The sequence below is a fragment of the Pogona vitticeps genome, chromosome 1 (genome assembly GCF_051106095.1).
Source record: "Pogona vitticeps strain Pit_001003342236 chromosome 1, PviZW2.1, whole genome shotgun sequence".
NCBI classification, from domain to species: Eukaryota; Metazoa; Chordata; class Lepidosauria; order Squamata; family Agamidae; genus Pogona; species Pogona vitticeps.
The window spans coordinates 203,970,157-203,992,469 of record NC_135783.1 but is presented as its reverse complement, the minus strand read 5'-3'; the positions used below and the strand labels follow the sequence as shown (position 1 = coordinate 203,992,469).

At 40.5% G+C, this 22,313-nt stretch overlaps 1 protein-coding gene across 4 annotated transcripts in view; it reads left to right on the top strand.

Annotated features, from left to right (window-relative positions):
- UBR3 (ubiquitin protein ligase E3 component n-recognin 3) overlaps positions 1-22,313 on the top strand; it is a 129,316-nt gene that overhangs the window by 61,450 nt on the left and 45,553 nt on the right. For 2 of the 4 annotated variants that reach the window (XM_072981561.2, XM_072981554.2), the window contains exons 20-28: positions 241-382; positions 1,495-1,599; positions 1,857-2,030; positions 2,169-2,201; positions 4,678-5,138; positions 9,383-9,471; positions 14,741-14,890; positions 15,399-15,532; positions 20,376-20,486. In XM_072981561.2, the coding sequence (XP_072837662.2) occupies positions 241-382; positions 1,495-1,599; positions 1,857-2,030; positions 2,169-2,201; positions 4,678-5,138; positions 9,383-9,471; positions 14,741-14,890; positions 15,399-15,532; positions 20,376-20,486 (1,399 nt within the window). The remainder of the gene's footprint in view (positions 1-240; positions 383-1,494; positions 1,600-1,856; positions 2,031-2,168; positions 2,202-4,677; positions 5,139-9,382; positions 9,472-14,740; positions 14,891-15,398; positions 15,533-20,375; positions 20,487-22,313) is intronic. The other 2 variants (XM_072981571.2, XM_072981565.2) reach the window with 1 other exon arrangement.

The window sequence follows — 22,313 nt, the reverse complement described above, 5'->3', positions numbered from 1 at the left end:
CAAATCAGTATAAATATTTACATGTAAAATACTTGCCCACACACCAGTGTGTTAAAATGGTGCTAAGAATCACTGGCTTCTGAATTTAAGGAAAAGGATGTGTATGTACAATATCCCCTGGAAGATGGAGAAAAGGGAGTGAACAACAATGACCTAAAAACTATAGTAATATCATTATAGTCAGCTTTATCTGTTTGTGAGATTTGGTGTTTATCTGTGGTTTTCTCTCCTTTTTTGCAGTTTAAAACAGAGTGGAAAAGTCCATGGGAACCCTTGGCCTCCATATAAGAAACGGACACTTTTGCATCCAAGCTATAAAGGCCTCACGAGGCTCTTGCACTGCAAAACCTTGCACATTGTATTGTTCACTTTACTGTACAAGGTACTACTGAGCAGATTCTGAATGTAATGTTGCAACTCCTTCACCTAAATTTACATAGCATGACTTGGTAAAGAATGTTGGTTTGGGAACATTTTTAAAACAGTGGTTATTATTTTTGTGAGAAATCCAGCTGTAGGTGGGCTGGAGAAAAATCTGTCGTGTAGAAAGCTCTGTTGCTCTCATATTAGCAGGAAGTAAGAAATGGAATTTTGCCTTTTTCCACTCTCTTTTTCAAGCCTCCCTCCTTTGACTATCAAGTTTGTATTTATTTCAATGGGAAGGGGTTAATCAAAGCAAACTCCATGGTTAGCGTAGATTTGCTGTTTGAGGGCATGTTGGAGGAATGGAAAGCTTCAGTCATTGTGTGTCACACCTAAAGAGAAGAAAAATTAAAGAAGACAAAAAATTGTTGTGGCACTTTAAAGATTAACTGCTATATTTTAACATGAGCTTTTATGGAGAAGTCCACCTTCTCAGACCCATTTCTTGTGGAGTCAAAGTCTTAGCTCGCTTCTCTCCAGACAGTCATAGAACACCCCCTTTAACTTCTTCTGATGTCTTATTAATCTTGGAGAAGGAGTTCTGATGAATCCTGTAGACTTATGGCACCCTCCTAGGGACTGCAAGAATGCAACCTAAACTAGGTCAAGATTTTCCCAGTCTTCCCTTTAAGGTTAGGTGCTAGGAGAGTATACAGCCCTTATGCTGTAATTAAAGCCCTGCTTTGTTATACCGTCTTATACAGTTTCCCTTTTCAGCTGTCAGCAGTTGACCCAGTTGGACAAGTCAATTGGAAATGGTTAAAACTTCATGTTATGATTGTTTTGTGTGTATAATGTAAAACATTACATATTGTTATAATAGGAAAGGTTTGCTGGGGGAGGTATTTGTTATTGAATTCAGAATGAGAATTTCTGCCTCTTTATTTTTTTAAGCAGTAGTTGATAAGCAGCTGTAGTTGCTTTCTGTTCAGAAATCTTTTGTTACTTAAAACTAGATGGTATTAAGATAACTTAAGCAAACATCATATATTTCCTTGTTTTGTTCCCTGAAATCTAAAACAGAAACACTTAGAAGAGAAAAATTTGAAGTAATGTTTACTTTCTTTTTAGATATTAATGGATCATCAAAATCTATCAGAACATGTCCTTTGCATGGTTTTATATTTGATTGAATTGGGACTGGAAAATTCCTCTGAACAAGATGCTGATGAAGAAGTAAGTATTAATATTTTATGCTGTTTGAACACAGTGGGATTTGCACTCAAGTAAATATTCCAAGAACTGTTTTGTAATTCTTATTATTAGTTCAGATTAAATGTTTAAAATAAAAATGCTTTTATTATACATTTTTGACGTGTTAAAGTGAATATGTTAACTTCTAGTTCAGCTGTATCCTGAATGCATCATTTGTGTGACCTCACTTGAGTATGTTGATTTCTCTCCCTGTGTCTTTGTAATGTCTGGTGTACCAGGATTCTGTGGGAAGTCAAGAACGCTGCCATGATAGTTGGTTTCCAGGGAATAACTTGTTATCTAACATGCGACACTTTATAAACTATGTGCGTGTAAGAGTACCAGAGACAGCTCCAGAGGTGAAGAGAGAACCACCTGCAAGTACAAGCTCTGATGGTTCGGGAGTTTCTCAGGTAAAAGTTTTGGTTTTAATGATTCCAGATCTCTTTAAGTACGGTAATTAAGGCTTTTTGCCTTTATGGTAGATAATGGTAGAGAATGCCATGTTTGGTAGGGTTTTTAATACCCTCCTTTTCCCTCCAACTCACCAGAATCCAAGGCGGTCTAAAGGACTTCAGAGAGAGGTAGATCTGTGTATACTTTTCTTTCTACAGACAATATGGCTTTTGTTGTGCTAATCCCAACTTTAGTACAATCCCACATGCTTTTCAAGGATATTGCTGAAAAACTCCCTTTTTTTTGCAGTTTTCTAATGTTTGTTTCAAAAGTTGTGCTGGCCTAGAACTCAATAATATTGTATTTGGTTCTAAATTCCTCGTGCCATCTGCAAAGTTAACTTTGCTTGCGTGTTACTGGTATAAATACTGGCTTGCCTTGTGTGAATGTGTGTGAATTTCTGCTGCGGTTCCCGCTAACCTTTAATAATGCTGCTCTTTAACTATCCTATTCTCAGAAAGCTCAGCCTGTCCATTTTGTTAAAAAATTATATGGAATGATAAATGGTTAGTTGATTCATCTTTGTGAACACATAATTAACTTGTTTAAATGATTTATAGCCAATTCATAATGGGGTTGCCACCTTCTGTAGTGCAGGAATGAAGAAGAGCCTAACCATGCCTCATTTTCTTCCATTAAATTGACTGTGCACTCTTGTGTATTTTATTCCCATCGAGGCTATGTTAAAAAAGAAAGATAAATGAAAGGCACACATCCTAATTTGGTTGTATGTGCTTTAAAAGACAGGGTGGCCAGGAGTTGCATTTGTGAAACATATATAAAATGTACATAAAATGGAATTCTTGTATTCGGATGACTGCTAGATGTTTTATGTTGTTTAGGGTTTCCTGGAGCAATGCTGTGCTTTTACAGACCTCTGCATCCCTTCTGTCTCTGTTGTGTCAGAAGGCTCCATTCCCCATTTGCCTCAACAATGGCATGGCCAGCTGCATTAGCTCCAAGACAGTTTTAGAAAAGGAAAAAAATAGGAAAGTCCACAGGTTCTTTTACCCGCATTTAAAGAACGCTATATGTTAAAATCATACCTTTGCTCTGTCCAGACAATTAAAGTTATTTGTAGGCCAACTTTATGGGTGGAAACCTCTGAAGGTGGTATATTTTGTAAAAGAAACAGAATGACACTAAAACAGCAAAAGCCAAGCAGGTTTTTATAAATTCAGTAGTTAGAGAAGAACAACAACAGCAACAACAATAATACTGAATACAAGATAAAACAGCTAAAATTCAGTCCACAAACATAATGGGTGGAACTAAATCCCTCAGACTGACACTGTAATCTAAGAGAGAGTCAATGGAAACAAGGGACTCTTTTGAGCTTCCCAGAAGACCTGCAGAGAATGGTCCTGACAAACACCCTTTTCAGCCTAGTTTCTTTTGGAGATGTACAAACAAAAAACGTTTCAGATGCAACCTCAAGCTGTAGACAGGTTTGATACTGATGAAGGCAGTCCATCAACTCTCTTGAGCTCAAATCATTTAAAAGCTGTGACAGAAGGGATTAACAAAGAGAAGTGTGAGGACTGTGTTTTTGTCAGGACTTTGCTCAGAGTGGAAGAGCTAAATAAGATGGAATCTTATTTAATCTTATTTAATGGGTTAATTCTTTCTGGTGCAAACTAGGCACTGGGCAAGAGTTAGAGAGATAGTTGGGCCAGTCAGTGGCAAAGGCTCTTGCAGAACACTTCAGTATACAGTGGTGCCCCGCTTGACGACGATAATCCGTTCCAGCAAAATCGCTGTAGAGTGAAACTGTCGTCAAGTGAAAAAAAAAAACCCATTGAAATGCATTGAAAACCAGTCAATGCATTCCAGTGGGGGAAATACTTGCTTGTGCAGCGAAAATCCTTCATACGGCAGCCATTTTGCGGTCCCTGTCTTGCGAAGAATCCATCCTGAAGACGGTGGGGAGCCATTTTGTGACCTACCGATCAGTTGTTTTGAATTGTCGTTAAGTGAAAAATCGGTTCCCGAAGCAGGGAACCAGTTGTCGTAAAGCGAAAAAAACCACCCTTTGAATCATCGTTTTGCGATCACTATAGCGATTGCAAAAAACTCATTGTACAGTGGATTCGTCATCAAGTGGGGTAACCGTCTAGTGGGTCATCATTGTATTGGCTTAGCATCTAGGTATTCATTGGGGTGGGAAGCAAAACGACAAGCCATGTTTAGATTCTCTGTAAGCAGAATCCTACTGCTTCATGAACTATGATTAAAGCTCATTGTGGCTGAGTGGCTTTGTTTAAAGGCACCTGCTATCTGAACAGCATATAATGTTTCACAATGGGGTGATGGTGCTGTGAGAGAAGCGCTGGCGAGGAGCATTTAATCCTGTGTTCTGCTCTAATTTGTTACCTCATTAAGCAGCTGATCATCTAACCTGTTTGCACTGGCCAGAGAACATGAAGTGCATTTAGAAATACTTTTGCCTAGTGACAGGCAACTTAACTTTCTTCTCTGCAGTTAAACAGGAGGTAAATAGGAATTATTTTCAGCATGAGGAAGGGCATTTTCTACCTGTGGTTTAATTTTCTGCAAATGTCTACTTGTTATTGCACCTAATGCAATTTTTATATATTTTTTAAGAATTCAGGGACAGCACAAGTGTTCAGTTTGGTTGCAGAACGTCGGAAGAAATTTCAAGAAATCATTAATCGGAATGCTACTGAAGCCAGTCAGGCAGTTCGGCCAAAGACTTCAATGAAATGGTCTGCACCAGGTGCAACTCCTCAGCTAACAACTGCCATCTTGGAAGTCAAAGAAAGCATATTGTCTCTGCTAATTAAACTTCACCATAAACTGTCAGGAAAGCAAAACTCTTACTATCCTCCTTGGCTGGATGACATGGAAACTTTAATTCAACACGAAAACCCCAAGTATTTCCATGGGGATGGAATGACAGCCATAGAAAGGATTTTATTGAAAGCTGCACTTCAGAGCCGATTAAATAAACATATCATTGAGGAAATATGCAGAAAAGTGACTCCGCCTGTACCACCTAAAAAGATTAGTCCAGCAGAGAAGAAAACCTTGGATAAAGAGGAACGGTAAAGTTGTGGAGAGGATGGGGATTCTTTCACTGCTTGATGCTATCAGAGTTTTTGGTTGTTGTGGTCTTACATTAAAAATCTTCTACATCTGATAGAGACATTTGTTCTGCAAAGGAATTCTGTATGCATTTGCAACATATATGAATGAAGGGTTCTGCTTGGCTGTAGGCTGATCATCAAGCTAATCTGGATGTAAACAAAGGAGTCCCTCTTGATAAAAGATTTCTTGAGAATCTTTGCCTGTGTCTTGAGAGGAAATATCTCACACTTCCCCCTTCAGTCATACAAGGTTATGTGCACATGGATGTGCATCTTCAATCTATTAGAATATATTATTCTTCCCTAAGCCATACTGCTTGTGTGTATGCTCAGTACAGTAGCTGCACAGAATCATCTATAATACCTAAGTTTCCTTGTCACATACGTTGTTTATTTTTCAAGGATAACTGTTCTTATGATACCATTTCACCTGTAGAGTAACTTGAGTCAGTGGTTCAACTTGGGTGCATCTGATTGCAGCTTTGGACGTCAGAACCTGTAAATGCATTTTGGATGTTGGGGTTTATCTATTTTTGAGGCTTGCTAGGTTTCTGGAGGTACAGTTTGCCTTATGTGTAGTAATGTTCTCTCTGACTTCGCCCTGTTCTGCTCTATATTGACATCTTTTTGATGTTTTTGTGTGTGTGATAGTACCTCTTACACACGCATATAGTGCATTTGGTATCAGGTTTTTCCTTAGTATACTTACTCTCTGATATTTCACATATAAGTTGAGAGTTGAAGAATTTGTATTTTGTTTGAATGGTATTGATGCAGGCTGAATTCAGAACATTTGAGCAACTTTCTTAAATGTCAGGCCATAAGCGGTCAGTCTCTTGGTGGTTACAGCTTGGACTACTACTGGAACCAAGCCACTGAGTTTTAGAAAGTGAGCACCTCAAAAGTGATTTATGGCAAATGACTTGTATTAGAAAAGGTAATTTAGATGGAAATGGAAGGCTTGCTCAAACAGCGAAATATTAATTGTTGTCACTTCTAGTGTTTAGGAATATTTTTCATAGGCATTTCTCTGATGAGGGAGAACTATATATCTACGCCAAGAAAGAACTCAAATTCTATGTACTTTATGACTTTACTGTCAAAAAATCTTCCAAAATCCATCCGAAAAATAACGATGGGGGCCCCTCTGTGTTCCTTACAACCCGAGGGCTACAGCGGGTGGTGACTTTATTAGATGGCTAAAACAGTCACAAACATAAGGCCAGCTTTTGACCTGTAAAGGCCTTCTTCATGCTGGGCACCAACTTCTGTGGGTCTGTGGATGGTGCAGAAAATGCATAGGCATTCCCAAAATCATGGCCAGATGTGCTTGCAAGGTTCCTTTGTTAAAGATACCTTTCAAAAATGGGGGTCGGTAGAGTCAAGTCAGAGGTGAAAGTTTCACGTTCCACCTCCAGCAGCACATCTCTCCCCACCGTGAGTCATCAGTCATTCAACACCCCATTCAGCATCCGCCCCGCTGCCATCCCCACTAGGACTGCTCACCCATTCTGGGCTTCAGATTGGGAAGAAAAATTCCACTCTTTGTCAGGGAAGTAGCTACCCTCCACCTGCATGGGCTGGATTTTTAAATTCTCCGTGTCATTTCATTAGATAGCCATGTGGTGGCAACCAGGTGTCCTTTTCCAAAATGGAACGCGTTGCTGTGTAGTTCTTTTCTTCTCTGTAGAGACAACATTGAAAGGACTGGGTTAGGATTCCTGTGAGAGCCAGCATTGCTTCCTTGAAGGACAGTGCTAGTACAGAGGAGATAAGAAGCAAGCAGCGCCCTCCGCCTCCCCAATCTATTGCAAGGCTTCTAAAAGATCATTCTCAGTGTGGCAGGGAGCTGTGCTATACCAGCCCTAATGTCACAAAAACACAACGCTTTGTGTGTCTTTTAAATAATGAGGGAGAAGTAGACTTGCAAAAAAATATTTTCAGCCTGGAATGTTCATAATTCCAGTGGCCAGAACCTAATTGGCATTCGTGTAAGTTTTGCGTAAATTTTTGTGGATAGTTCCTGCTAATCGATGAGCTAGCGGCACACATCCTGGTTATGCAGCCAGTTATGCAAACCTTACTCAGACACCAGTAGATTTCTGGACTGTGAATCCTGTCCCTAGTTTCTGTCTGCCCCTAGGTCGTCAGCAGAGTAATCAGCATAACATAGCCACTGAGCATGGTCAGGCTGTTTGTAGGAATCTCTACCTCTGGGTTTTGTGTCCCCCCCCCCTCCTAAATATATTTTGTATTTCTGGAATGCTTGGAGCCTGTGCAAACCGGCTGATACTTCCTGCTTGTGTATGGTTTAGGTGATTTTGAGTATATAAAAAAGAGTGCTTGCAGTGTTAACTTTGGAAATAGGGGCAGGAATGATGCTTGCAAAATTTTTGACAGCAGAGGACAGAAAAGGGAGTGGCAAACTCAGCAAACATCACATTGCAGAAGGCCCAAGTAAATATGCATTTAAATTAAGCCATTTTGCATGGTCTTACTGTAGTTTGAATGGAATTAAAGTTCAACTTTACCATAATGAAGACTAAATAGGCTACAGGCACTCTGTGATGACCTATTTTCTGTTTTCTTCATCTTACAAAGACAAACTTGGCATCACATGCATAAGCTGTTGCCATAGAAACTAAGGCACAGAGCTAAAGAAGAACTGAGCAGAACTGCTTTGCAATATTTTTCAGTCTTTCTGTGGAACCCCTTGGGCCATTGCAGAAAATTACTGAGCTGTACTGAATCTGTCAGTTTGTTTATGTCTTCTTATTAAGGGTCTCTATTTACAGTTAGCCTATTTAGCAAAAGCATCTCAGAAAGAGATTCCCTGGGGAAACAGTGTTCTTATGAGAGCTGTCTCCTATTCTTGATGCTCTCTCTCCCTCCCCTCTCTCTCTGTATGCGTGTGTGAGAGAGTATGTGTGTTTGTGTATATATGAGAGTAACATGTGCTTAACTGCATACCCATTTGTGTTTGTCATATATGTGGTGATGCATTGCAGGGGATGCTAAAATTACAGAAACTAATTTTTTCGCATCCTTAAAGAAGATCTAGACAATTAGTTCTTGAATTGAGTGCAGTAGTTATACGATTTTCTTTTAAAGTAACTCCATTACAGGGAAATGGAGCAATTGACTGGAAATCTAAATAAACTCTTGTAGTTTTGTTTTGATTTCGAGAAGATGTCACAGGTCCTGTCACAAAACATATATAAATTCAAGAATGGAGAGAAGAGTCTTGAGCCTAGGTAAGGGTCATTTAGTCTAGTCGTGTCCAACTCTAGGGGGCAGTGCTCATCCCCGTTTCCAAGCTGTAGAGCCAGCGTTTGTCCGTAGACAGTTTCCGTGGTCACGTGGCCAGCATGACTAGACACGGAACACCGTTATGTGAGCCTAGAGTTGAGCCCTATTTCCCATCCTGAAAGTCTGCTTCCATTCTTATTCTTTGACCACTTTGCTACTGAACTTATTTTGGTCTAATTTATTGCACCTCCACTATATAAAAATGGTATTTTCTTGTATACATAAACTATAAGCAGTGTCTAATTTGTTTGCTATCTTTCACACATAGGAGATTCTCTTGTGTGCAATCTCAGCCAGTTCTTCAGACCCCCAGTTTGTTCTCTGTACATTTTAAGCTGAAACCTAGTCCTAGATCTGCCTCCCCACCCTCACCCTATGAGGTTAACAAACTTCCCCAGAACTTTTGGTCATCCTGAAATTCTCCTTTTCCCAGTCCTGAATTCTGCCCCCCCCCCAACTCCATCTCTCTGCTTCTCCTGTTTATCCCTTCTTCCTCTTCGTTGGTTCATAACCATACTCCCCAACCCCAGCCTTCTGCTTTCCCCTTCTCTGCCATGTCTGGGCATACCTATTTTCCCTCCTAGCAATCAGTTCCTTCTTTCCTTTTGGCCCATTCAAGTTTAATTCCTAAGAAAGTGTCTGAGTCAAGAGGGAGCCTGAAGGTATTCAGGAGAGCAATTACAGATGATAGCTAGCAGACATGTTCACTTTGGAAAGCTCCCAGTCACCCAATATTTTTCAAGTCCTTTCCCCACTCTAGAGAGCCACAAGAAGCATGGACTTCTTAGATTTGACAGCTTTCTGTGGTCTACCAACCTTTTTTAAAAAAAATCTTAGAAATAAGTAACAAGGCTACTCGTTTATGACTGTTCACCTTCTTCTGCTTCATCTAGGCGACAGAAAGCCAGGGAAAGACAACAAAAGTTGTTGGCTGAATTTGCATCAAGACAGAAGAGCTTTATGGAAACTGCCATGGATGTTGGTAAGTTTTTGTTATGTTTTGTCTCTCATATGCAGAGCTCAAGTCTCAAAGCATTTGGAAGAGAGCTTAAAAGAGTAAAGTAAAAGTGTTATCTAATAAGTGTCATTTAATAAAAGAGAAATTTTGGAATTGAAAGGATCAAGAAGCAGTTTCTCTTTAGACTGTTTTTGCACATCCTGGTGACTTTTTTTAAAGCAAGGGAAGTAGTGGTTTAGTTTCAACATGAGGTTCCTCCCCAATCTTAATGAGCAGAACCACTATGGAATAATCCTATGCATGCTTAGCAGGTCACTCAGTGACCTTGCTAACATTCATGACTCGCCATATAGAATTTACTTGGAAGAACTAATAAGACTGTCAGAATGCAGTTTCCTTTCAGTGCTCAGAGAGCTCCACAGAAGAGCTGGTAGCATCATTCTAGGTACAGACTGGCGGATGCCCATTTTTCTAGTAATTGCTCCCATGTATCTAAAGCTTCAGAGCAGCTTTTTGCTGCTTGGAAGAAGGAAGTGGGAGATGATGTTCTAGCTGAACACCAAGTTCATCAGATGGCTTCTTCAACAGTCACCATTCAGTCAACTGCTGCATTGTCTCTGCTTTCTCTAGCCAGCATTTATGCCTAGCCAAGATGGGCTCCCATCTGTTGAATTAATATCTTAAAAGTAGTATCTTCTAACTGAGAATTTTGTTAAAAAGCAGGGCATAAATACTTCTCAGAAACAAACTTAAACTTAAACAAACAAACAAATAAATAAAGTAGATGAGCAAATATTGGTGTTATAGGTGAAAAAAGAGTTAAAAATAACAAGAACATGGTGGCACCTTGAAGACTAACTTATATATATCTTTAATGTGAGCTTTCGTGTACAAGTCCACTTCATCAGACATGGCCGGCAAATACTGGTGGCCAGCACTTATACAACTAATCCATATAAGCAGCAGAGGAATGTACCTCCCAAGCCCCAGTGTTGGCCTTGTTGTTAGATCCAGAGTCTGAAAGTTTGAGTGTTTTAGGGAAAGAATTTAGCAATGCAGTGAGAATATTTACCAGGAGATTTCCATATTGTTTTAATAAGTGTTAAGTAAAAAGCAAAATTGTTTTGTCATTACTATAGGCTCAATATGTAGGGCTAGATATTGTCAATGCCTGGGTGGAAAACTGTGTGAGAAATCCCATGTACATCACCTTGACCTCCTTGGAAGAAAGGCAGACAAAGCATTTTCAATCCATAAATGCATAGTTTGTTAGTTGTTTCATTGTGCCCTAAATAACATGAAAAAAGAAAAAGAAAAAGAAAGATGTGCAGGAAGAACAAAACGCAAGCCTGAAATGCAAATTACAGAAAACTAATACTTAAGTACAGTGATAAAATTAGTGATAGAAGAGCTATTTGTACCTAACAAAGTAGAGATGAATAATCTAATGAACTACAGTTGGAGAATTAAACACTTGGTCTGTAATAGTGCAACTAATAGATAATGCTCAAAATCCTGTTACCTGCATTCACTGGCGTAAGTCCAACAACATACATTTCAGTGGTGAATTGCTTCCAGTTAAGAAGTCAAAGCTTGTATTTTGTATTGCACACAGTGTCACACAGTTGGAGTGTGACAAGAAATTGTAAGCACCCATTTTTTAACTAATGAAAATTTGAAGCTGAGATTTACACCATTAGACTTGACACCAGCAAGTGTAAGTAATAGGACTGTGGCAAGTAGTGCAATAAATCCAAACAGTAATTGAGCTTGCTCTCATGTCTCCTTGGATTAGGACATCGAGTGATGAAAATGTGCTGCATGTACTGAAATGGCCTCTGTTTCTAATGAAATCTTTGAAACAGCAACATAAACCCAGAGTTACTGTTCTGGCCTGGTGTATCAGGTTCTCCTTATTTCTATTCTACGGAACTGTTTTGACTTAGAGGATTGTTTGATTTAGACTCACTGAGTTATTATCTACTGGCTGCACTCTTAAACTGACTGGCCCAAATCCCATTGTGTATGTTATGTTTGCAGAAGTGTGATGATATCATCAGTCAAGGGAATGTTTTGATAATTAAAGACTTTTCCTTCTGTTTCATGGGTGGTCCAACTCACAAAACATCTGTTTCATTGTATGGAAGCCATGAGAGCTGTGGGGCAGAAAGGGAAGGTTTTTAATTACTTTAAACTTAGAAAATAAGGTTTTAAAAGAATTTAATGTGCAATAATTTAGTGCTCCTCAGCAAATTCATATGGAAGATGCTTTTGAAAAGTGGGCATTTCTGCTCTTTCCTTTTCGTATTAACACTGTGAGTTTCAGAAGCAGGTTGAATGAAATGTTTTTTTGAGGGGTAGCAGTGAGGAAAAAATGTGTACTGTTCTTAATAACAAGGTGACACAGGTTTCCCAGCACTCCACCTTTGGGTTTTATAGGAAAATAAATTAGTTTTAGTGGTCTTCTGAGAATATACACACTGAGTTAGGGCAAAAGATATCAAGGTTTTGACAGTTGCTTCAGTGCTTGGGGACCACCTTGAGACACAGTGTTCTGCGAGAGCAATGTTGCTTCCAGTTACAGATTGTAAAGTCTGTTCAGGCTGATGGGGATATGAGCTGTTTCTAGTCATTAACTCAAGGAGTCCCAGAAACATAAATCATTTAGTATTAAATTCTGTGCTACTCTCTTAGATTAGATACAGTGGTTGAGGTGAGATCTAGTACTGCAGTGTTACCTAGGATTAGATTTAATTTTTTTTAAAAAAAGAGAAAGCATATGTGAAATGTTGCTTAAGTTGTTGATAGGCAATTATACCTATTGCCCATAAATTCATTCACAGTTCAGAACGTGTTGGCTGCCTGAAAAACAGTGATGGCTGGTAGTGATATTTCTATAGATTTAGTAGGGTGAAGGAACGCTAAGTAATGATACATGGGCCATTGTATATCATCATGGCAAGTAGGTGTCTATTTCTGAACAACCAAACATGTCCACTTATAATAAATCAGCACATAGAAGCTACTAATTCCAGATAGTTGTGGCTTTTGGCTTTGAAATGCTTAGCTAGACCTGCTTGTAATTTTTGGTTTCAGCTTTTACATGGTCTTTGTAATTGTTGAACAGAACATGTATAAGGGAGTTACTCAGGTTAAGTCCAGTTCGACTGCAGCTCTGAAATCTTGGCTTTAAAAATATTTAGGAAACATAATTAAGAAGTGTATGAAATATCGTTATCTAAAATCTAAAACTATTATGAGGGCAGAACTTGCAAGGAACAAGATATAAATGACTAGTTACTTGTTATTAATTTATTTTCCCAGTAACAGTGCTACAGCTACATTGTATTATTATAATAATAAAATGAAGGATGACTTCAATCGTTTTTTAAGTGTAGCTACAACCTTTAAATTGCTTTTACTGTTAAGAAAATTGACCCCACTAAATGCTGGAGGAGGAATCTCCCATGGTTCAAGCGCTGGCTTCTGCTGAGCCTCTTCCTGCCGCCTTGTGGTTTTTGTGGGCAGGGAAATGACAAGGAAGATGGGAGAAGTGTGTGTTTTGTACCACAAGTTGGCAGCATTCAGCATTTAAAACGATCATCAGATTAACTAGATTTAATGGTCTGCATAACATAATTGTGTGGGACGTGGTGGCGCTGTGGGCTAAACCGCAGAAGCCTGTGCTTCAGGGTTGGAAGACCAAGCAGTCGTAAGATCGAATCCACGTGATGGTGTGAGCTCCCGTCACTTGTCCCAGCTCCTGCCAACCTAGCAGTTCGAAAGCATGCAAATGCGAGTAGATTAATAGGGACCACCTCGGTGGGAAGGTAACAGCGTTCCGTGTCTAAGTCGCACTGGCCATGTGACCACGGAAGATTGTCTTCGGACAAACACGGCTCTATGGCTTGGAAACGGGGATGAGCACCACCCCCTAGAGTCGAACACGACTGGACAAAAATTGTCAAGGGGAACCTTTACCTTTACCTATAACATAATTGCTTTGTTATAGAGTTCCTTTACGTGCTCACTGTACAGTATATAAGCTGGCGACTGTTTTGTGTAGAGGGGTTGGTTCTCTGCATATTGTGTTGTACCTAGTCTTCTGGATATCGGTATGCAGAGAAATGAAGGGGTTTGCAGTCAGAAAAAATATTTTTATAATTGTCTGACTTTTGTTTAAATTTTATCTGCTGTTCTTTTGGTTGACAGTAGGTGGCGATATAAGGTTGCACACTTGTACAGTAAAGACATGCTCTTTCCCTTCTATTTTCTCATCCCTTTCTTGATTTTATTAGGATTGGCAGGTGCCAGTTTGTGGGCATTACCATTAAGTAAATGAATTAAAATGGCACCTTGATTGTGATAGGGCTTACTTACATTTTGCACAGTGCCTGTGACACAAAGATGATACACTAAGCTGGCTGCAGCACAGCTGGGAGAGAAAGCGTAGCTGATGGCTCTCTTGACTCTAAAACCTTAGAGGGCAAACAAATACATATTGCTTTTCCAAATGAGGTAAGTCTTGCCATCCTGTGTTGAAGAGCATCAGATGAAAAAGGGGGCAAACATTCTATGGGCCCTTCCCATATGTTTTACATCATTTTTTGTCCATGTATCATTATCAGTAGCAAAGAAAGAAAGAAAGAAAGAAAGAAAGAAAGAAAGAAAGAAAGAAAGAAAGAAAGAAAGAAAGAGATTTGAATGTGCTCTTAGTGGGGAATATTCAGTAATGCAAAGTGAGGAGATGAGGAAGAGCAAATAATCCCGTAATGTTTGAAATACCTGTCAGTAGAAGTATAGTTAGAATAGCTATAGAAAAAGCATTGTGAAATCTCGACCAAGAAGCAAATACGCTATGGCTGTACCTTTGTGAAAATGTAGCTTATGGAGAACTGTGTCAGGTAAGAGGTCCTGATTTAGTCAGTTACTATTCCAGGATTTAAGAACCCTTCTGAAGACAGGTGGAGAAAAGGTTGATGTCCCTGTGTTTTTCATCTCTCTTGGCTATAGCAACACTGACTGCAAAATTGGTATATGCAGCAGGGGTCCTGTCTATCATAACAGTAAAAATAATTGTTCGTGTTGTCACAGACTGTTAAAAGGATGGCTATTTACCCATTGATGTTCAGCTCTGTGTTGATCAGATTAAGCAAGTGAAGCATTTTTAGCTGAAAAAATAATAAACCATGTTTGGTCATTGTTCAAATAAAGGTCTCCTTTTTTTATGTTTTAAAAAACAATTCCCTTATGAGAGACGTTCCTCTTTGTTTTCTTTTCTCATCTCTGTTAGAGTCACCAGATGCAGATATTGCTATGGAGATAGCAACGGCCGAGCAGCATGTTTCTGAAGCCATCTATGATTGTGTTATTTGTGGACAGAGCGGCCCTTCCACTGAAGAGCGGCCGGCAGGATTAGTTGTCCTCCTTCAGGCTTCTTCAGGTGTGGCTTCCAAATCAGACTATTGTGGTAGAGTTTATAGAGCACGGACATTCTAGATTCAGAAAGAGGAGGATGTATTTTGGGGAGTATAACCCATTTACAGTTATTTCTCATGAATATTGACTTCTTTGTTCAGGTCACAATGAAGACTTTTCTATGCTTGCCCTCTTCCTCTGGGTTTCCTGCAGTGACTTCCTGTTCTGTGATTAGAGATCAGAGATGACAGCATAAATTCAGCGACGTGCCACCAACCTTCCCTTTGGGGGAGGCTGGTGCTGTAGATAATTCTTGCTGATCTCCCTGATCTTTATCCAGGGATAACCAGGGGCTTCCCCCATTCCCATTCTGTTTCCATTCGGGAGGGTGGGAGGATTTCTGTGAGTATGGAAGGGAGATCATCCCCCTAATGTTCACAGCCTGGGCTGCGTGTATGAATGTTTCCCTCCCTTTCCCTCGGATGAAGTTGAAGTCTTGTCTGCTGCATCACTGATATTCTTTCTCGTTGTAGTTTTGGGACAATGTCGCAATACGGCTGAACCGAAAAAGCTGCCGACATCAGAAAAGGAGCAGATATATCCTGGGGATACGTGTGCAGCTGTTTATGAAACACGGCTTGCAACTTTACAGCAGTTTTTTAAAGATGTATGTTTTTGTAGCTGTATGTGTGCTAGTAATCCATTTATTTCATTACATCAAATTGCATTATGAATGGGTTCTTATGTTTGCATTCTACAGTAACAGTTATAATGTTGCTAAATTCAAATGGTAATTGTGAAGACTTTCACTAAGGACGTGAAAAATCCCCACTTATGTGGTTGCACTGGAGTACACTATTGTACAACTAGTTGTACAAGCAGTTACACAGGCGTTGTGCAACAAACCAGCACAGCTGCTTGAACAGCTTCCTATACAGGTGGTTGCATGACCCGTTGTGCAGTAAAAGCATGGATACTTCCCTTGTGGTAACTCTGAAACTGTGCAGTCCTGGTTTTTTTTTTAATAAAATAACTGTAAGTGGATTGGATGACTCTAAAGTAAGTTCTGCTTGTTTTGTGTTGCTGCTTCCCCCACCCCCTCACCATGAATATTTCAGCCTCTTCTACAGTTACGATTAGCACTGCAGTCCTCTCCCCACTTGGGGTTGGTCCTGTTGAAAACAGTGGGGCCTCCTTCTGGCAGACACAGATACTGTAGTATTGTGCTTGAGACGGGAGCACAGCAAAGACATGTTGCCGCTGCAGAGCGGAAAAAGATAGCAGGGATGAGCTCAGCTGTACCCTCGCCCGCTCTGTGCTGTGACAGCAGCTTCACAAGTGGAGGGGCATGGGTGGGGCAGCGGCTGCTCTTTTCCCCATCGAGTCCTCTTCTGCCCTCATGGAGCAACTGCAGCTAGGACTGCTCCCCCTTCCTGTTCCCCTCCGAGGTGCTGGCGGTGCATCTGCCAGCAGTGGCAGGGGAAGGGGTGTCCCCACGACGGCCTGGCATCCTCTTCCTGCTGTGACTGAAGGGCAGGGGGTAGTGAGGAGGGCGGCAGGAGGGAGCTTACTCTGTTCCCCATACACTGTCCAGCCTGAGGCATGATGAGCCTAATCCTGGAACTTTTTACCATCCCTGTTTCCCCAGTAGGTTAGCCATCAGTTTGACTGCTCTGCAGAACAGGAAAATAGATCTGGTAACCGTTTGGCCCTACAAACTCCTTAGGCTGTATTTCTTTAATCCCAATCATTTGATGAAGTGAAGGGACTTATTTTGTGCTCCTTGTAGTACTTATGTGTTACTCTTTGTAGTACTTTGCTGTTCATACTCTGGTTTTTAATAGTGTCTTTTTATTAATGGATTGTTCTGTTTTTGTGTAAAAGGATCCCCACTCTGCATTTGCAACCACCGTTTGCTGCATTTGCGACAAACAATTTGCGTGTGCAATTGAGCTTTTTTCCAAATTGCTGCTTGCCCACCTCCATGGCATGGCTGCGTCTTAGCCGGTGAATAGCGCCTGGTTTTGAGGGTTGCCCTTGAGGCCAGGGGACTACAGAATCCTAGAACACTGGAGTTGGAAGGGGCCTCTAAGGCCATCAAGTCCAGCTGTCTGTTCAGTGTAGGAATCCAAAACCAAGCAGATCTGACAGATTATTGTCTAACTTTCTCTTGAATGCCTCCAGTGTTGAAACTGAGGTCATTGGTCATATTGTCCTAAAGCTCTAACATGATAGGTATTCGTCGCCATCCCCCCATCCCCCCCATCACAACATCCACCCCTCCTGTCATGGCGTGGCTGTAACATCTTCCACCCCTATATTACTCATATAGCTGGACAAGAAGTGACCAGGTTTTTGCAGGTGGGCTGGCAACAATGTGAGAAAGAAGATACTGCCCTTGCCCTCCCCTATTTCTGCCTGTTCTCTTTTTCCATGAGTGGCAAGGAGCTTCAGCCAGTGTGAGCACTACACCTGTGCTCCATGGCTATAAATAGGATGCTGGCCTCTTGTTCTTTCTGCAGTACAGTCTCTTGAGGGTTATTCATCCTTGGGAAACTAGGTTGCTGCCTTATAAAATGCTACATAGAGGTAGTCTGTTTCAGGCTATGTATAATGATAAGAGTTGTGTCATTTTTAGAAACTAACAGGTTTATGTCAGTGTCAGCTTTTGTGGATTTACACTTCACTCTTTCAGACAGAAGTTCCACAACACCATGTATATTTCAGTCTGATAATGCCTAGTCAAAAATTAGTTATATCAGGTGTTTTTGCCTTCTCTGTCATTAGTATGCCACAGTGCTCACAGAAGGAAGAAATTACTGTAATTCTTAAATTTCTGTTGGCGTAAAAGCAAAACCTCCGTTAATCCTGCAGATACTCTTTTCAGCCGAGCCCAACAGTGAGTCCTGTTGTTGATAAGCACTGCCTTAACATTAGGCTTTCTTACTTTGATGAGACTTATTACAGAAGGTGTCAAGAAATAATTTTACTGAGTTGTAAAAGTACATGGCAAGGTATAAAATGGAAGTCATATATTTTGCAGAAAAGAAAACCTTAGTTTTTTTTTTTTTTTAAAAATATGATACTCTTTCTGTGCAGATAGCAAGCAAGCCTGAAACAGTATGGGGGAAATCCCCTTTCTTCTGCTGTTTTGAGGTGTTTTGGGGTGAGATTAGTGTAAAAATAAGAATCTTGGAGGGTTAAATACTTCCCAAGGAATCGTAACCATAAAAAAAAGTTAGGCTCATGTGGCTGCTTGGCTGCTGTCTCAAGACTATGCCTCAAAGCACTGGGGGAAAATGTGTGTGGAAAAAACACATCTGAATAGCATTTTACTTGCCTCAAATGGCTTTAGCAGTTTACTCCTAAGTGTTGCCAGCAAATGGGCAAAACTGCATTTAACTTTAATATTGCTGGAAAAGTGCCACAGTGCATTTAAAGCTTGTGAAATGCTTGCTTTTATGTATTTTCCCCCATTGCTACTGAATTTCAGTGTTGTTGGGCTGTGTGGCCTGTAGCAGATCCTAGAGGGAAAAAGTGGTCTTTGGACCCACCGAAATTGCCCACCCCTGGCCTAATAGTGCAAGATACTTTGTCCCTCTCTATGGCTTGGCCTACAGCTTCCATTGCGCCCACTTAGCAGGGCCAGTGGTAAGGGACTGTGACAGCTGCAGGTCAAAACAATGAGAAGACTTAGGTTTTCTATCTGTGGCCTCCTGCTGAAACTTTCTTTTCTCCTTTAAAGAACTAAGGGGAACAGCTTTTATTTTTTTCTCTTCCAAGCAGCTGTTAAGAGTCCATTATGCTCAGAAACATTGTGTGACATTTTCCCCCTGCAGGGCAAAGCAATAGGATGGAGGCAGCACTCTTTAAATCCCCATTTCCTGAAACTAGGAAGTCAGTGGGCTGACAATAGTGCCACAGACAAAAGCATCACAGGTCCTACTTATTTATCACACTACAGGAATGTCTGTGCAGGTTGCAGTGCAGAAGAGTGCAGGAAAACGATTAGTTGATCAGCCCAGCCTGGTAACTTTTTCCTGTAGGTCCACAAGTTGTTCAGTTTAGCTCCAGATCTCAGAAGTGGCTGCCTTGATCTGAAGCTTTCCTCTGTGTCAAGAAACTTATTGGTAGAGATCCAGGTTTTGACTAAATAGATATTCTAGCTGAGCGGCAGGCACACTTTTTTGGGGGGTGACTTCATTGCTGCTTTGTCCCGCAACAGAATTCTCTCAACAGGCAGCACCCTGGAGTTTCCCGTTTTCTTGCTTTTCCCTGCAGCAGCTGCTTGGGAATACAGCAAGCTCCATAAAAAGAGACAATGGGCAGTTACCTCCCTTTTGCCCCCCTGTCCCATAGAATTCATCGGCTCATTATGGCCATGTTGTTCTTACTTGGCTTAAACATGGTGTTCTGTTTTTTTGTGTAATGTAACTAGTAGTTCATCACCAGACACTTGGTCTTCAGACTCTTGTGCTTCTTTGTTTGTTTGTTTGTTTGTTTGTTTGTTTGTTTGTTTGTTTGTTTGTTTGTTTGTTTGTTTGTTTGTTTGTTTGTTCGATTTATATCCCGCCCATCTGGTATATTCTACCACTGGTATATTCTTCCTTCCACTCATGCCTGGTATGCCCATGGGTAGAGGATCAGGACTTTTGCTTCTATTTTCAATAAGGTGTAGCTCAGTGGTTAATTTTAAGTATTATTACCATATTTTTCCATGTATAAAATGACACTTTTTCCTAAAATAATTAGGGGGAAAATTGAGGGTCGTTTTATACACGAAAGGAGGTGGAGGCAAAGGACCACTCGCGTGCACTCGGGCACCTCTTGCTGCTGCCCATTGACTGCTTCTGCCACATCACTTCCTCCAGCACTCCCTCCAGGCAGGGGACAAGGCAACGATGCCGTGAGCTGGAGGTGAGCCCCGGCAGTTGCAATGGAGGAGGTGATCGGGCGGCAGAGGCAGCAGCAGCATGAGATGGAGGTGGAGGTGCAGTTGCCCGTTAACTGCTCCTCTGCCTCCAGCAAGGGTCAAAATTAGGGGGTTGTCTTATACATTGGGGGGTCGTATGCACAGAAAAATATGGCAATCTTAAAGATGAAAGTTGGCTTCAACCATAATTGCCGTTTGGCCACAGCCTTTTAGTGATGCTAAGCATGCAGTTAAAACAGACCAACGCTTCTGAATTACCTCTTGCAGCTCTGGCAGAGTTGGAAAGGCTAGTAAGGGAATAACAAAGAGAAGGCTCATCCACAAAACTCTAAACCATATTTTAATGATACCTCCGGACAGAGCTGGGACTCCTATTGTCTTGCAGTTCATACACATTTTATTACATGTTTAGGAAACACGTCTACAGTTGTACTTATTCTAGAAACTGATGTTGAAATTTAACAGGAACAACCTATGACATCCGTATTTATTCAGGCTAAAATGAGATGCGCTTAGTACAATGCCCTGCGTTTTTAAACATATTCAAATTCTTTCTCTCCCTCTTTTTCCTTTTTAGAGTTCTTGCCTGCAGTCAGTGTCAATTGGCTGGGAAGGAGGTGTATATGTACAAACCTGTGGGCATACCTTGCATATAGATTGCCATAAATCTTACATGGAGTCGTTACGGGTAAGTCAAACTGGATTTTTTGTTGCTGATTTTTTTCTTTTTAAACCAAAAGTTCTGCTGCTAGTATATAGGTAGTAGAATCCCATTTGTGTACTGTTAAGGATTTTTGCAGTACAAGGTTAGAAATCCTATAGTTTTAAATAATTAGAAATGCATTCTTCTCAACTCCATACACTTAAATATCTTAGTGTATAAATGTATAATCTGCAATCCCTATAAGAGTCTGTAATTACAGGATTAAAACTATTTGTAATAATTGCAGTATGGTACCCACTTGAAAAAATCATGGTGAGGCTTTGACTAAGAAAATATAGAAAAAATGCTTTGTTCAGTGCTGTAAGATTGCAGACCTTCACTGATCACAGGCAGATGTCACTGAATGAGAGTCCTGTTGGTAAACATTGTATTGAAAAATAGTTTTACAGTTTAATTAAAGAGGAAATTAGTGGGAGAGGGAAAGTTCAATGTTACCTGTAAGATAAGATTAAGACATCTAATCTAGCATCATCATCATATACTGATTTATGGTGACCGTTTCCAGGATTTTCCAGATAGAGAATACTCAGAAGTGGTTTAACATTTCCTTCTTCTGGTGATATCCTGGGACTGTGCAATTTGCCCAAGGTTACACAAGTTGGCTCTACTTCTGGGAGGCACAGTAGGAAATCAAACTCACAACAGCTGCCTTCAGAGCCAAAGATCTAACTCACTGAGCTGTCCATGGCCTCCTCCCATAATGCAAAATCTGGCATATCTGTTCCTATCCCTAACCCTATAAGTAGGACATGAAGGCAGAAATCCTTCTATTGCAGCTTAAACTAAACTTCTGCATATGGTGGGAGGAGGGCATCTCAGGATCCAAGCAAGCAAATTTTGGATTGATGGTTAAAATTGGGTCAGTGCTGTAAAACATTGTCTGTAGTGATGTGTACATATACTAAATAATGACCTGCAGAATGACCTTTTGCATATAGGAGTATAAGATATCCTACAGATCAGGGTAGCATCTGGCTTTGAGCGTCCATTGTTGACAGTGGACAAGTCAGAACCAAGGAAGAGGCAAGTGGATGAAGCAGTGATAGAGTTGCTCATTAGAGTGTTGCATCATTTGACAGATTCACATATTTGATCCCTAAACTTGAGGTACCTTGTTTTGCGACAATGAGATGCCGATTGGGAAGACCAGTACTTTGAGAAAGTTCATATAGAGTTGATTGACAGTTCTCAAATTGGCCTAGGAAGGCTTAGTGCTGCTGAGTGCTTCTCATGGTAACCCTGTACAGATAGTCTCATACCCTGAGTCTTTGTTGGCTCACTGAGTAGCAGGGGGAAGTTTTTGAAAAGTTAATTACTTCTGCAGCAGTGGAACAGAAGGGGAAGGAAGTGTAGTGAAGGACCTGTGACTTTTGTACCTTTCAGCAATACGCTTTAGCCACGAGCTGTCTTGAGCAATGTTGCATGGGGCAGAATGTACATTGTTGTGTAGAATACTAGAGGTCTTTGCTTTTTCTTTAAGACTTAGAGAATTGAGGGCATCTCACAGTCCTATGATAAGAAAGTTATTCAATTTTCTGTTTCTGGGGAATTGATACTGTTAAATGTACAGAGAATTGTAACATTACCCTCCTACTAGTCATAGTAAGAAATTATTTTTGTAATAAATGAACACTGAAAGGAAGTGATCATCTTACAGGGTTGAGGCTAGTTACCGCTCTGAGTACAGTAGTACCTCGGTTTACAAATGCCTTGTTTAACGTAATTTTCAGTTTGCAAATGGAAATCCATTGAAAATAATGCCTCGGGTTATGATTTTTTTTTCTGCACTAC